At 47.8% G+C, this 12,569-nt stretch overlaps 1 protein-coding gene across 5 annotated transcripts in view; it reads left to right on the top strand.

Moving 5' to 3' along the window:
* The window catches only part of myo5aa (myosin VAa), a 51,975-nt gene extending 40,181 nt beyond the window's left edge, over window positions 1–11,794 (top strand). For all 5 annotated transcript variants that reach the window (XM_056607848.1, XM_056607849.1, XM_056607851.1 and 2 more), the window contains 11 exons: window positions 1,485–1,683; window positions 2,141–2,212; window positions 2,843–2,936; window positions 4,382–4,531; window positions 5,896–6,050; window positions 6,716–6,805; window positions 7,057–7,207; window positions 7,900–8,182; window positions 8,680–8,854; window positions 9,864–9,944; window positions 10,521–11,794. In XM_056607848.1, coding sequence (XP_056463823.1) covers window positions 1,485–1,683; window positions 2,141–2,212; window positions 2,843–2,936; window positions 4,382–4,531; window positions 5,896–6,050; window positions 6,716–6,805; window positions 7,057–7,207; window positions 7,900–8,182; window positions 8,680–8,854; window positions 9,864–9,944; window positions 10,521–10,673 — 1,603 coding nt within the window. In that variant the 3' untranslated portion in view covers window positions 10,674–11,794. The remainder of the gene's footprint in view (window positions 1–1,484; window positions 1,684–2,140; window positions 2,213–2,842; window positions 2,937–4,381; window positions 4,532–5,895; window positions 6,051–6,715; window positions 6,806–7,056; window positions 7,208–7,899; window positions 8,183–8,679; window positions 8,855–9,863; window positions 9,945–10,520) is intronic.
* The last annotated feature ends 775 nt before the right edge of the window (window positions 11,795–12,569 follow it).

Below are 12,569 nucleotides of genomic sequence, written 5' to 3'. Positions count from 1 at the left end.
GAACGGTTCTGCACGGCGGCTGCGGTTGTTGAGCTGCCCGCTAACACAGTCAGTTAGCTAGCACAGTCCGCTAGCTATGCAGTTAGCTAGTATTGCTAGCCAGCATGTGGAAAGTGTTGTGCTAGGCTAGGGGAGCCTGTGTGGCTAGGCTAACGGCGCTAACAGCATGCTGAAGCATCATCGAGACTTGGCCTTGCCCCCTGGGTTGTGTCGGTGCTAAATATGACAGTATATTTGGAGCTGAGATGATGGATGGCTAGATTGTCTGTCTGGATATTTATAAAATGACACGTGTTAGTATTTTTAAATTGCAGCAAGAGTAATGCATCAGGCTGATGCATCAGGCAGAGCGCCTGCCATTGAGGCCCGGTCCTGACCGCAGCGACGCGGGTTTGATTCCTGCCCGTGGCCCTTTGCTGCATGTCTTCCCCTCTCCCCCATACCTTCCTGTCTTACTTACTCTACAATGAAAAAGGTTAAAACCTTCAAAAAATAAGAAGGGTAATGCACCAGGCTGAAACGTGATGAGCTTCCCTGTAGCATGCAGCAGTAGTGCAGGCGCCATAGGGAGACAGTGCTGGTTTATCAGCGTACCTGCGGAGAGTAGCCCTGCATGGGCTCTTTGGAATGAAGCCAGCATGCTTCAGGGTGTTGATGTGACGCTGATGCCCCACTCCTCCAACGCTCAAATCGTTAGTTGACCTGGTTTTGATCTGAATCTCATTTCCTCCTGGGTGTAGGTGATTATCATGTTGTTATTTAATGATGGTATTATTCATATATAAGCAGCTTCCTTTTCAAATACAGCGGCGAACAAAATTCCTGTTCACCGAATGTACTGAGCATCCTCGTTGATGCTTTGTTCTGCTAGTAGCCAGAACAGCCTTCACACACAAAGAGTTATCAATACACCAGAGCCTCAAAAGCACCTTTCATAGAACATAGTGAATACACCTATTTAGCACAAGACTTGATCACTCAAGAGGCACTTGGTGTATTTTTGTCTTGTGTTTTACTCTCTCCTCTCTTTATGTCTCACAACGAGCGTTCCGCTTCATATTTTGGAAAAACGATATTGGATACAACGGGTTTCAGCAGGATACGATTTAATTGTAAATACTATTCGTCCCATCCGGGTTCTGTAGTTCATCAGTCACATATACAGCATCGCTCCCCTCAGTATTTCTCCATATATATGAGTCTGTTTGGTAGGTGAGGAGTGACAGCAGAGCTCCTGATCGGCTGGGAGTTGGTCAGCCGTGTCTGCACAGCATGATGCAGAGCTCCCCAGTGTCCAGTGGGCCGTGGAAGACGTTGTCTCCCCTCAAGCCTCTCTCCCTTCATTTCTTTACTCGTAGCAGTCCCCTGACTTGTCTCTTTTAGTCATTCTGTCACACCCTGAAACTCACATTCCCTAACCTTGACCAACTCTCTCCTCTCTCCCCTTCCTCTTCTTCTCCCGCTCTCCCTCCCCTCCGTCGCAGGCTGCTGGAGAGCCAGTTGCAGGCGCAGCGGCGTAGCTATGACAACGAGACGGAGGGGCTGCGCAGCGAGCTGCAGAACGTCAAGGAGGAAAACAACCGGCAGCAGCAGCTGCTGGCCCAGAACCTGCAGCTGCCTCCGGAGGCTCGCATCGAAGCCAGCCTGCAGCACGAGATCACCAGGCTCACCAACGAGAACCTGGTACGCACACACACACACGCGTACACACGTACACGTACAGGTGCACTTACGTCAATGGAAACCTCCAGGCAACAGTCATGCTTTAAACAAATGCAGGGAAGTTGAAGCGTTCGGTCCAACCAGAGTTCCGTGTGTGATGTATAACAAAATCCTCCTCATGATCACAGTCGTCATGTACATTGTAACACATTTATCTGGCGAGTATTCATCCGTCAAACAACCATGTATCCATCTCTCACATGTACACATGTATCACATCCATGTACCTCTCACATATCCACTTTAACACATCCATGTATCGCTCTAATATCCACCTGTGAAGAAATCCATGTATCTCTTAACATATCCACCTGTACATTAATCCCTAGCCATCTGTCAAATCATCTGTAACAAGTCATCGCTCTGCACAGCCATTGGTAGCTTAGCCATGTGTAACGTGGATGATGTCACCTGACAGGAGATCTTGACCGACAACCAAGACCCCACAGCATCCCGAGAGGCGCGGGTCACCATTTTGCGACGGATGGTTGTATGTAGAGCATCAGAGTGTGCCAAAGTTGCAGCTGAGAATGAGCGCTGTGGCATGCATGTGTGCCTGTGTTTGTGTGTGTGTGTGTGTGTGTGTGTTGGAGCTAACGCGTGCGTTTACTAACCCAGCTGAAGCTGCTCCTCTTCTCCTCTCTTCTCCTAACAGACAGCAGGCTGAGCGATCACATCTCCATCCTCTCCTGATCAAAACAATGATGCTTTCGTTGTTCAAAATATATTTATGTATATATATTTATGTATCTCACAGGCACATTTTCCTAAGAAAGATAATGAGGAAGTTTAACAGCTTCATTATTCTCTTGATAATACAAACCCTTAAATCACCAAAACAAAGCGATTGGAGCTTTCTAACAGAAAGTGTTGCAGTGTCCTCCTCGGGCCACCTGGGGGCAGCAAACCCAACGGATCTGTGCTGCTTGTTTGCTCTTTATAATCCTTCCCTTTGTCATTAATTCCTCGTTCTTCTTCTCTCTCTCTCTCTCTCTCCATTCATCCCTTGGCTCTTTCCTTGCGTTCATTTTGTTTGTTTATCATTTTGTGGTTGTTCACCATCTCTATCCATCCATGTTGTATTCCCTTCACCCACTCCTTCCTCCTCCATCCCCCCTAGGATCTGATGGAGCAGTTGGAGAAGCAGGATAAAACCATACGGAAGCTCAAGAAGCAGCTGAAGGTTTACTCCAAGCGGATCGGGGAGATGGGAGGTGAGTCTCTCTCCGTCCCTCCTGGTGCTCCCTGTGTCTCTGTCTCTCCCTGTGTGTCTCTCTGTCACTCCCTGTGTGTCTCTCTGTCTCTCCCTTTGTGTCTCTCTGTGTCTCCCTGTGTGTCTCTCTGTCACTCCCTGTGTGTCTCTCTGTGTCTCCCTGTGTGTCTCTCTGTCACTCCCCCTGTGTCTCTGTCACTCCCTGTGTGTCTCTGTCTCTCCCTGTGTGTCTCTCTGTGTCTCCCTGTGTGTCTCTCTGTCACTCCCTGTGTGTCTCTCTGTCTCTCACTGTGTGTCTCTCTGTCACTCCCTGTGTGTCTCTCTGTGTCTCCCTGTGTGTCTCTCTGTCACTCCCTGTGTGTCTCTCTGTCTCTCCCTGTGTGTCTCTCTGTCTCTCCCTGTGTGTCTCTCTGTGTCTCCCTGTGTGTCTCTCTGTCACTCCCTGTGTGTCTCTCTGTGTCTCCCTGTGTCTCTCTCTGTCACTCCCTCTGTGTCTCTCTGTCACTCCCTGTGTGTCTCTCTGTGTCTCCCTGTGTGTCTCTCTGTCACTCCCTCTGTGTCTCTCTGTCACTTCCTGTGTGTCTCTCTGTCTCTCCCTGTGTGTCTCTCTGTGTCTCCCTGTGTGTCTCTCTGTCTCTCCCTGTGTGTCTCTCTGTGTCTCCCTGTGTGTCTCTCTGTCTCTCCCTGTGTGTCTCTCTGTCTCTCCCTGTGTGTCTCTCTGTCTCTCCCTGTGTGTCTCTCTGTGTCTCCCTGTGTGTCTCTCTGTCTCTCCCTGTGTGTCTCTCTGTGTCTCCCTGTGTGTCTCTCTGTCTCTCCCTGTGTGTCTCTCTGTCTCTCCCTGTGTGTCTCTCTGTGTCTCCCTGTGTGTCTCTCTGTCTCTCCCTGTGTGTCTCTCTGTCTCTCCCTGTGTGTCTCTCTGTCTCTCCCTGTGTGTCTCTCTGTGTCTCCCTGTGTGTCTCTCTGTCACTCCCTGTGTGTCTCTCTGTCACTCCCTGTGTGTCTCTCTGTGTCTCCCTGTGTGTCTCTCTGTCTCTCCCTGTGTGTCTCTCTGTGTCTCCCTGTGTGTCTCTCTGTCACTCCCTGTGTGTCTCTCTGTCACTCCCTGTGTGTCTCTCTTTAACTTCCTGTCTCCCCCTGTGTCCCCCTCTGTCTTCCTGTGTCTCCTTTTCTCTCCCCGTCTCCCCCGATACCTCCCTGTGTCTCCCTGTTGCTCCTTTTCTCCCCCTCTGTCTCCCTGTGACTCCCTGTGACTCCCTGTGACTCCCTGTGTCTCCCTGTCTCTCCCTGTGTCCGGTAGGGTTTAGGAATAAAGGGGGTCCCTTCTTGGTGATCAGGGTTCCTTCTACATATAAAGACATTTGGTGTGCTGCTCAAAATGATTTCTGACAACCAAAGGAAAATGAACACATGAAGACATAAAGTGTGTGTGTCCGTGTGTCCGTCCAGTGGGGCAGACAGAGGGCCAGACCTCCCCAGGCCAGATGGTGGATGAGCCGGTCCGAGCAGTCAGCATCCCCCGCAGGGAGAAGGACTTCCAGGGAATGCTGGAGTACAAGAGGCAGGATGAGCTGAAGCTGGTCAAGAACCTCATCCTAGGTCAGAGGTCACGCTGCTACGATAAACACACACTGTTATGCTGAACCCTGGGGGTTTATCCGGAGATAGTCAAGAGGAGATATTCTTAGGAATAAACGTTGGAAATGTATAGGGCCACAGAATTGGAATCGGAAAGGGGTATTAGAAATGTTACTGCAAAGCTTTGATGGGGTTCTCTTAAACTAGTGTCACTAACTAGTGACAAAAAAAATTAGGTAAGTTGGAAAGTTGGAAGTAAAATGGCAATTGTGGAATCAAGGCAAGGCAACTTTAATTATATAGCAGTTTTCATACACAAGGCAGACTCAAAGTGCTTCACATATAAACATTGTCATAAAATAAAATAATGGATAAGTATAAGAAAACATATGCAAAGAAATGAGTAAAATAGAAAGTTAAAAAGGCTTTTTGGTATTAAAATAGAAAATAAAGGCAAAGTTAAAAAAGCTTTTTAGAAAGTGCAATGTATTTAAGATTTAGCAGAAAGCTAAAGCAAACATAAAAGTCTTCAGTCTTGTTTTAAAGGTGCTCAGAGTTGGGGCAAGTCTTAAATCCTCAGGGAGTTTATTCCAGCTTTTGTTGCATAGTAACTAAATCCTGCTTTGCTTTCCCATGTTTTGTGTTTACTCTGGGGATAATTAACAGATTGGTCTCAGAGGATCTTAGTGGTCTAGGAGGCTTATGCGGTGGAAGCATATCAGTTAAATATTTTGGGCCTAAACCATGTAGGGATTTATAGGTTAGCAACATGATTTTAAAATAAATTCTCTGACCTACAGGAAGCCAATGTAACGATTTAAGAATTGGTGTAATATGTTCAAATTTTTTGGTCTCAATTTTTTTAGTCTCAATCTAAGTGCTTTTTCCTATTTGGTGGTGGAATAAACCAACAGAGGTACGTTCTGAAATACGTATCAGAACGTATTATATACGTTCTGATACATCTGTTACGTCATATACATTGATAAACCTAATCTTTGTTTGGACGCCCCGGTGGTTTACCGGGTAGAGCATGTACCATTATGGTCCAGTCCTTACCGGAGCGACCCGGGTTCAATTCCTGCCCGAGGTACTTTGATGCATAATCCAATGCATAGTCTCGAGAGGAGCAATACATTACTCCCTGCTTCCGGTCCGCTTTTACGGGAGCCAATCACCAAGCTGGCTTTCCCCCCTGGTGCGCTATTGGCCGGTTTAACACAATGACGACAGGGAAGCAAAGGCAAGCAGCCAATTGCGTACAGAGTCATTTTGACAATGCCGGTTGGTCCCGCCTCTTTTGAGCTCGGTCTGGCAATGGCCAGGCTGCTGCAGACGCTGACCCGGCTCTGACCGGTTCTGACCGGTTCTCTCTCCGCCTCCAGAGCTGAAGCCACGGGGCGTGGCCGTGAACCTGATCCCAGGGCTGCCCGCCTACATCCTGTTCATGTGTCTGCGGCACGCCGACTACGTCAACGACGACGAGAAGGTCCGCACGCTGCTGGCCTCCACCATCAACTGCATCAAGAAGATCCTCAAGGTGGGTGGGGGCGGGGCTGGTGGTGTGTGTAGGTGTGGTTGGGTGTATGTATGGGGGGTGTAGTTGTGTTTGTGGGTGTGTGGGTGTTTGTTTGTGTAGGTGTGTTTCTGTGTGTTGTGTTGGGTATCGTTTGGTGCATTTTGTTGTATTCTGAGTGAAACGGCCTTCTGGCCGTCTTTTCTATAAACTATTGAATTATATTACTTAAGATATCTAATTAGGATATCTAAATATATTAAATGAAGACCTGAATTAACGTAGCGCCAGTCAGTGATGGATGAGAAGGGATCTTTCAGCATTTTATTTGCTATCATGAAGAGTGAATTTATACACTTTATGGTTATCAATATGCCCAAAGTTGTGGATGTAATTTGTGGTTGTGATGTGAGGGCTGTTGGTTCGAACTCTGGGCTTTGTTTGAGGGTAAACGGACCGACCCGAGCTGCGGTTGCGGGCGTTGGGTAACGCAGTGTTTTTGCTGTTATTTATAATATTCATGATTTCAGTAAAAACTATTTTGTTTTATTTTAATCTATTTCTTTTTTTATTCTATTGTATTATATTAATTTTCTGTTAAGCACAGTTAATACCGATTATGTCACACAAACATTTCACTACAAATCCTGTATTATGTATTGAATCTTAAATCTTTGAATGTCCTTCAGAAACGGGGCGATGACTTTGAGACGGTTTCCTTCTGGTTGGCCAACACCTGCCGCTTCCTGCACTGCCTCAAACAGTACAGCGGAGATGAGGTGACACGCACGCGCACACACACACACACACACACACACACACACACACACACACACACACACACACACACACACACACACACACACACACACACACACACACACACACACACACACACACACACACACACACACACACACACCAAAAGTCTCCACCATAACATGTGCTTCTGTCATGTATGTAGGAAGTACCTCCCTACTTTGCATTAATGTGACTGTCTGTCTGTTTGTGTGTGTGTGTCTGTCTCCAGGTCTTCATGAAACACAACAGCGCGAGGCAGAATGAACACTGCCTGTCTAACTTCGACCTGGCCGAGTACCGACAGGTGATCAGCGACCTGGCCATCCAGATCTACCAGCAGCTCATCAAGTGCATGGAGAACATCCTACAGGCCATGATCGGTCAGTATTCTTATCTTTATTGAGAGGCTCGAGGTCCAAATATGACACACCGTATACAGACGAACAAAAAATAAATTACACATAACACAGAGTGGATACAGATTTTGGTTTCAATATTTCCAGAGGCTGGAGGAATATCTTGTCTCACTTAGGTTAGGGTCCGTCAAAGACCATATAATGCCATTCCTGGTCTGACCTAGGGTTGTGCGATTAATCAAAAGATATACTGTACATATTAAATGTTTTATAAAAAATAGAAAAAGATTTAAGGGGTTATTTCAAAGTTGTTAATTACAAACTGTTTCTTCGGAGAGAAAGGCTTACATGTGATAATAACGTATGTCTGTATGTATGTTTGTTGTGTGTGTGTGTGTGTGTGTGTGTGTGTGTGTGTGTGTGTGTGTGTGTGTGTGTGTGTGTGTGTGTGTGTGTGTGTGTGTGTGTGTGTGTGTGTGTGTGTGTGTGTGTGTGTGTGTTGTGCATCTGTGTTCATCTGTGTGTGTGTGTGTGTGTGTGTGTGTGTGTGTTTTGTGTCGGTCCGAGTGTGTGTGTGTGTTGTGCGTTGGTCTGTCGGTCTGTTGGTCTGTCTGCGTGTCCGTGTGTGTGTTGTGCTTCTTTGTGAGTCTGTCTGTCGGCCTGTCTGTGTGTTGTGCGTCCGCGTCTGCCCGTCTGTATCCGTCTCCCCCCCCCAGTGTCCGGCATGCTGGAGCACGAGACCATCCAGGGCGTGTCGGGGGTGAAGCCCACCGGCCTCCGCAAGCGCACCTCCAGCATCGCGGACGAGGGCATGTACACGCTGGAGTCCATCCTGCGGCAGCTGGGCGCCTTCCACTCCACCATGTGCCAGCACGGCACCGACCCCGAGCTCATCAAGCAGGTGGTCAAGCAGCAGTTCTACATCATCGGCGCCGTCACCCTCAACAACCTGCTGCTGCGCAAGGACATGTGCTCCTGGAGCAAGGGCATGCAGATCAGGTACTGGGAGGGCGTGGTGTGGGGAGGGGGGGTGGGTGGGCTGGGGTCAGTGTGGGTGTGTTGGGGTTAATGTGGGTGCATTTGTTGGAAGTTGAGTGTGTTGTGTGTTGTGTTAGTATGCATGTGTGTTGGAGTTTTGTCTCTTATTGTCGCTTAATGTGTGTGTGGGGGGGGGGGGGGGATGCGCGAGATTTCTATTGAAATCTCGCACTCAAGACACGAGATTTCAATAGAGGTATCGATAAATCCATCAAGTATTATATAAATATACCTCACGGAACGCGTGTGTGTGTGTGCATCCGTTTGTGTCTGTGTGTGAGTGTGTGTCTGTGTGCCTGTGTGTGTGTGTGTCTGTGTCTGTGTGTGTGTCTGTGTGCGGGTGTGTCTGTGTCTGTGCGTGTGTGTCTGTGTCTGTGTCTCTGTGTGCGTGTGCGTGTGTGTCTGTGTGTGTGTCTGTGTGCGTGTGTCTGTGTGTGTGTGTGTGTGTGCCCGTCCAGGTACAACGTGAGCCAGCTGGAGGAGTGGCTGCGGGACAAGAACCTGATGGCGTGCGGCGCCAAGGAGACCCTGGAGCCGCTGATCCAGGCCGCCCAGCTGCTGCAGGTCAAGAAGAAGACGGACGAGGACGCCGAGGCCATCTGCTCCATGTGCCACGCCCTCACCACCGCCCAGGTAGCCACGCACAACCGCCGTACCCGGCCGCACACGGGACGCCGCACAACTACACACAGAACGCTACACACAGAACACTGCACAACTACACACAGAACACTACACACAGAACGCTACACAACTACACACAGAACGCTATACACAGAACACTGCACAACTACACACAGAACGCTACACAACTACACACAGAACGCTACACAACTACACACAGAACGCTACACAACTACACACAGAACGCTACACAACGCTACACAACTACACACAGAACGCTGCACAACTACACACAGAACGCTACACAACTACACACAGAACGCTACACAACTACACACACAATGCAACACGCAGAATGCTGCACAACTACACACAGAACGCTACACACGGAACGCCGCACAACTACACACCTGATGCTACACACCTGATGCTACACACGGAACGCTACACACCTCATGTTGCACACATGATGCTGCACACAGGACGCTATAAACATGCCGCTTCACACGGAAGTCTGCACAGGCTACACACCCACACACCTCACGCGACACACCTCAGGCTATAAACATGACGCTACACACCTCACGCTACACACCTGTACACTGCACACATTATGCGACACACGGAATGCTAAACCTCACTCTACACAGCTCATGCTACACACAGAACTCTACACAGCTACACACAGAGCGCTACACACACAGTGCTACACAGAGCGCTACACACAGAACTCTAAACAGCTACACAGCTACACACAGAGCGCTACACACATGGTGCTAAACACAGAACGCTAAAAACGGAAAGCGACACATAGAATGCTACACACAGAATGCTAAAAACAGAAAGCTACACATAGACCGCTACACAAAGAACGCAGTCTTCTGACTTTGGCATGCAAACGTCTGAATGCGTCACAACAGATCCCTGCAGAGGGACCTTAAGAGTCAGGACTGTCCATTGAAGCCGAGCCCTCCCCGACATCGTAATGGCGCTGACGCTCCCCACCTTTTCCCCTCAGATCGTGAAGGTGCTGAACCTGTACACCCCGGTCAACGAGTTCGAGGAGAGGGTGTCCGTGTCCTTCATCAGGACCATCCAGGTACTTCACCGCACACACGTCTCTTTTGTACAGATCTATTTTAGGATCATTCTTAGACGTTTTAAGTGGTTTTACATAGTGATTAGTACATGGCCGTATACTTTGTATGATGCCATAGTATTTATAGTCTAAGTTGTATGTTTTATAGTTTGTAATGCTTGGCTTAGTTAAAGGTCCCATGACATGCCACCAGGTGTGAGTTTGATTATCCGTTACAAGATGTTTTGAAAATCTGCCCCTTATGACATCACAAGGGGGCGTGTGCACATACTGTGTGCTTGGTAGATCAGTCTTCCAGCCTACCCAGTGGACTGTAGCAAACGTGGCTCAATCTATCCGTCAGACATCTAGGTGGACACGCCCACTTGTGATGTCATAAGGGGCAGGTTTTCAAAACGGCTTGTAACTGCTAATCGCACTCACACCTGGTGGCATGTCATGGGACCTTTAACACCTCAAAATACAAACAAATGGATGTCCTGTGGCCTCCGAGAGGACATGGCCTGCCTTGCTTTATTGACGTCTCTACGTGGTTTATTCTTCGTCATTTCCCTGTACCCTCGTCCTCGCCCGCAGACCCGTTTGCGCGGCCGCTGCGAGTCGCCCCAGCTGCTCATGGACACCAAGGTCATCTACCCGGTGACCTTCCCCTTCAACCCCTCCGCCCTGGCCCTGGAGACCATCCAGATCCCCAGCTCCCTCAACCTGGGCTTCCTGGTCCGGGTCTAGACCCAGGACACACACACACACACACACACACACACACACACACACACACACACACACACACACACACACACACACACACACACACACACACACACACACACACACACACACACACACCTTGAGACATACACACACACACACGCGCGCGGGCACACACACCTTGAGACATACACACACACGCGTGCGGGCACACCCATACCTTGAGACATACACACACACGCGCGCGCGGGCACACCCATACAATCGCATACACACACACACACACCTCACCACACATACACACAAACACACATCTTGAGACACAAACACACACGCAAACATAAACACACAAGCGTATATTATAAACACCCATTGGCACAATCACAATCTTCTCAAATGCATCTGTATAATACTCATACACATGCAGACAATTACACACTCATGAATACACACACACACACAAACACAAACATATACACACAAAGTATACATATATAAATATAGATCTATAAATATCATTAATTAAATGTATCATTCTAGGATGTCCTATTTATTTATTGAGTATCACTAACCCGTGGTTTTCATGTGAATGCGTGTTGGATATTACACTAGTCCCACGATAGCTGCTTGTATGTCGGACAGCATTAACTTAAGCATTAGTACGTAGTGTGTACTAATAATTTGACATGTGGTTTTGAAACTAGCTGTTGGTCGTTGTTTAGCTTTGGTATCTTAGCGCAGAGCTCTTGGTTAGCTTCGCCCCGTGAAGCTCACGCCTCTGGGAGAGGAGCTGGAGCAGTGATGTAGCGTATTGCGGAGTGCGTTTTAGGAAGGATGAGGTGTGTTGAAGGTTTCAGAGCTTATTAGGAATCTCTGTGTTGAGAGCCATTGTTTAAGAGTAAACACTACACCCGTAACATAAAAACATATCAGCCCAAACTAAACGATCACAGACCAGCTCAACAAACTGAATTTCAAGTTTTTTGAGATCCAAGCTATATTGTTTTATAGTTAATGTAGTGTATTTATATTGTTAACTAATTTAGTTGACTATATAACGATATGTAACATTGAGAGTATTATCGGTACCACACACACACACACACACACACACACACACACACACACACACACACACACACACACACCACACACACACACACACACACACACACACACACACACACACACACACACACACACACACACACACACACATTTTACTATGACCAGCTCAAAATAAATTATTTCAGTATTATTATTGTTGTTGCGGACGGTGAGATTGGTCTTCCCTCAGGAGCTTGTTGTCCTAGCGCCTCTGGACACGTCCACTGTTGCATGTTTTATGTCCACTGTTACATTCATGTTGCTTTGTGTTTTATTTATTCCATCACCGTTCTGTTTTGGACCTCTTGCGTTACCTGCCTCAAACCCACCTGTAAAGACCCTCATGCCTTCCCAATCTGTGGCCAAAAAAGGAACAAAGTCAGCTTTTATGTCCCAAAACGGTTTTGTTTATTTCTCTGTAAGTTGACTAATCTTTTTTTGTGTTGAAACAACCCAGTCCCTTGCCTTGTATTTGGAGGACTGTGACGCTAGCTTGGTACAGGTGGTTTAGCTTTGAAGGTAGCTGGCCTATAGGACAGGACTTAGTTGTTTACCTGCTAAGTTCCCATGCTGTTCCCCTCTTACTCTGGTCTATTCTCCAGTGGAAAACCAAAGGTGTCTCACTGTCTACCAAGTCCTGGAGCATCTACCTTCACAGCTTGTTACTTGGTGGAAACACAATTACATGAGCATGATATCTGGCTAGCCTGCTTTCAGCCGGCCTTTGCTTGGCATGACTTCCACGGACACACAGTAATATATCAGCTAGTTACTCAGAACCTAATTTGGTATTCATTTATCTCGGATTTA

Source organism: Gadus chalcogrammus, chromosome 14 (genome assembly GCF_026213295.1).
Source record: "Gadus chalcogrammus isolate NIFS_2021 chromosome 14, NIFS_Gcha_1.0, whole genome shotgun sequence".
Taxonomy (NCBI): Eukaryota; Metazoa; Chordata; class Actinopteri; order Gadiformes; family Gadidae; genus Gadus; species Gadus chalcogrammus.
The sequence above is the reverse complement of the archived record's forward strand: the minus strand, read 5'-3'. Positions and strand labels throughout refer to the sequence as shown.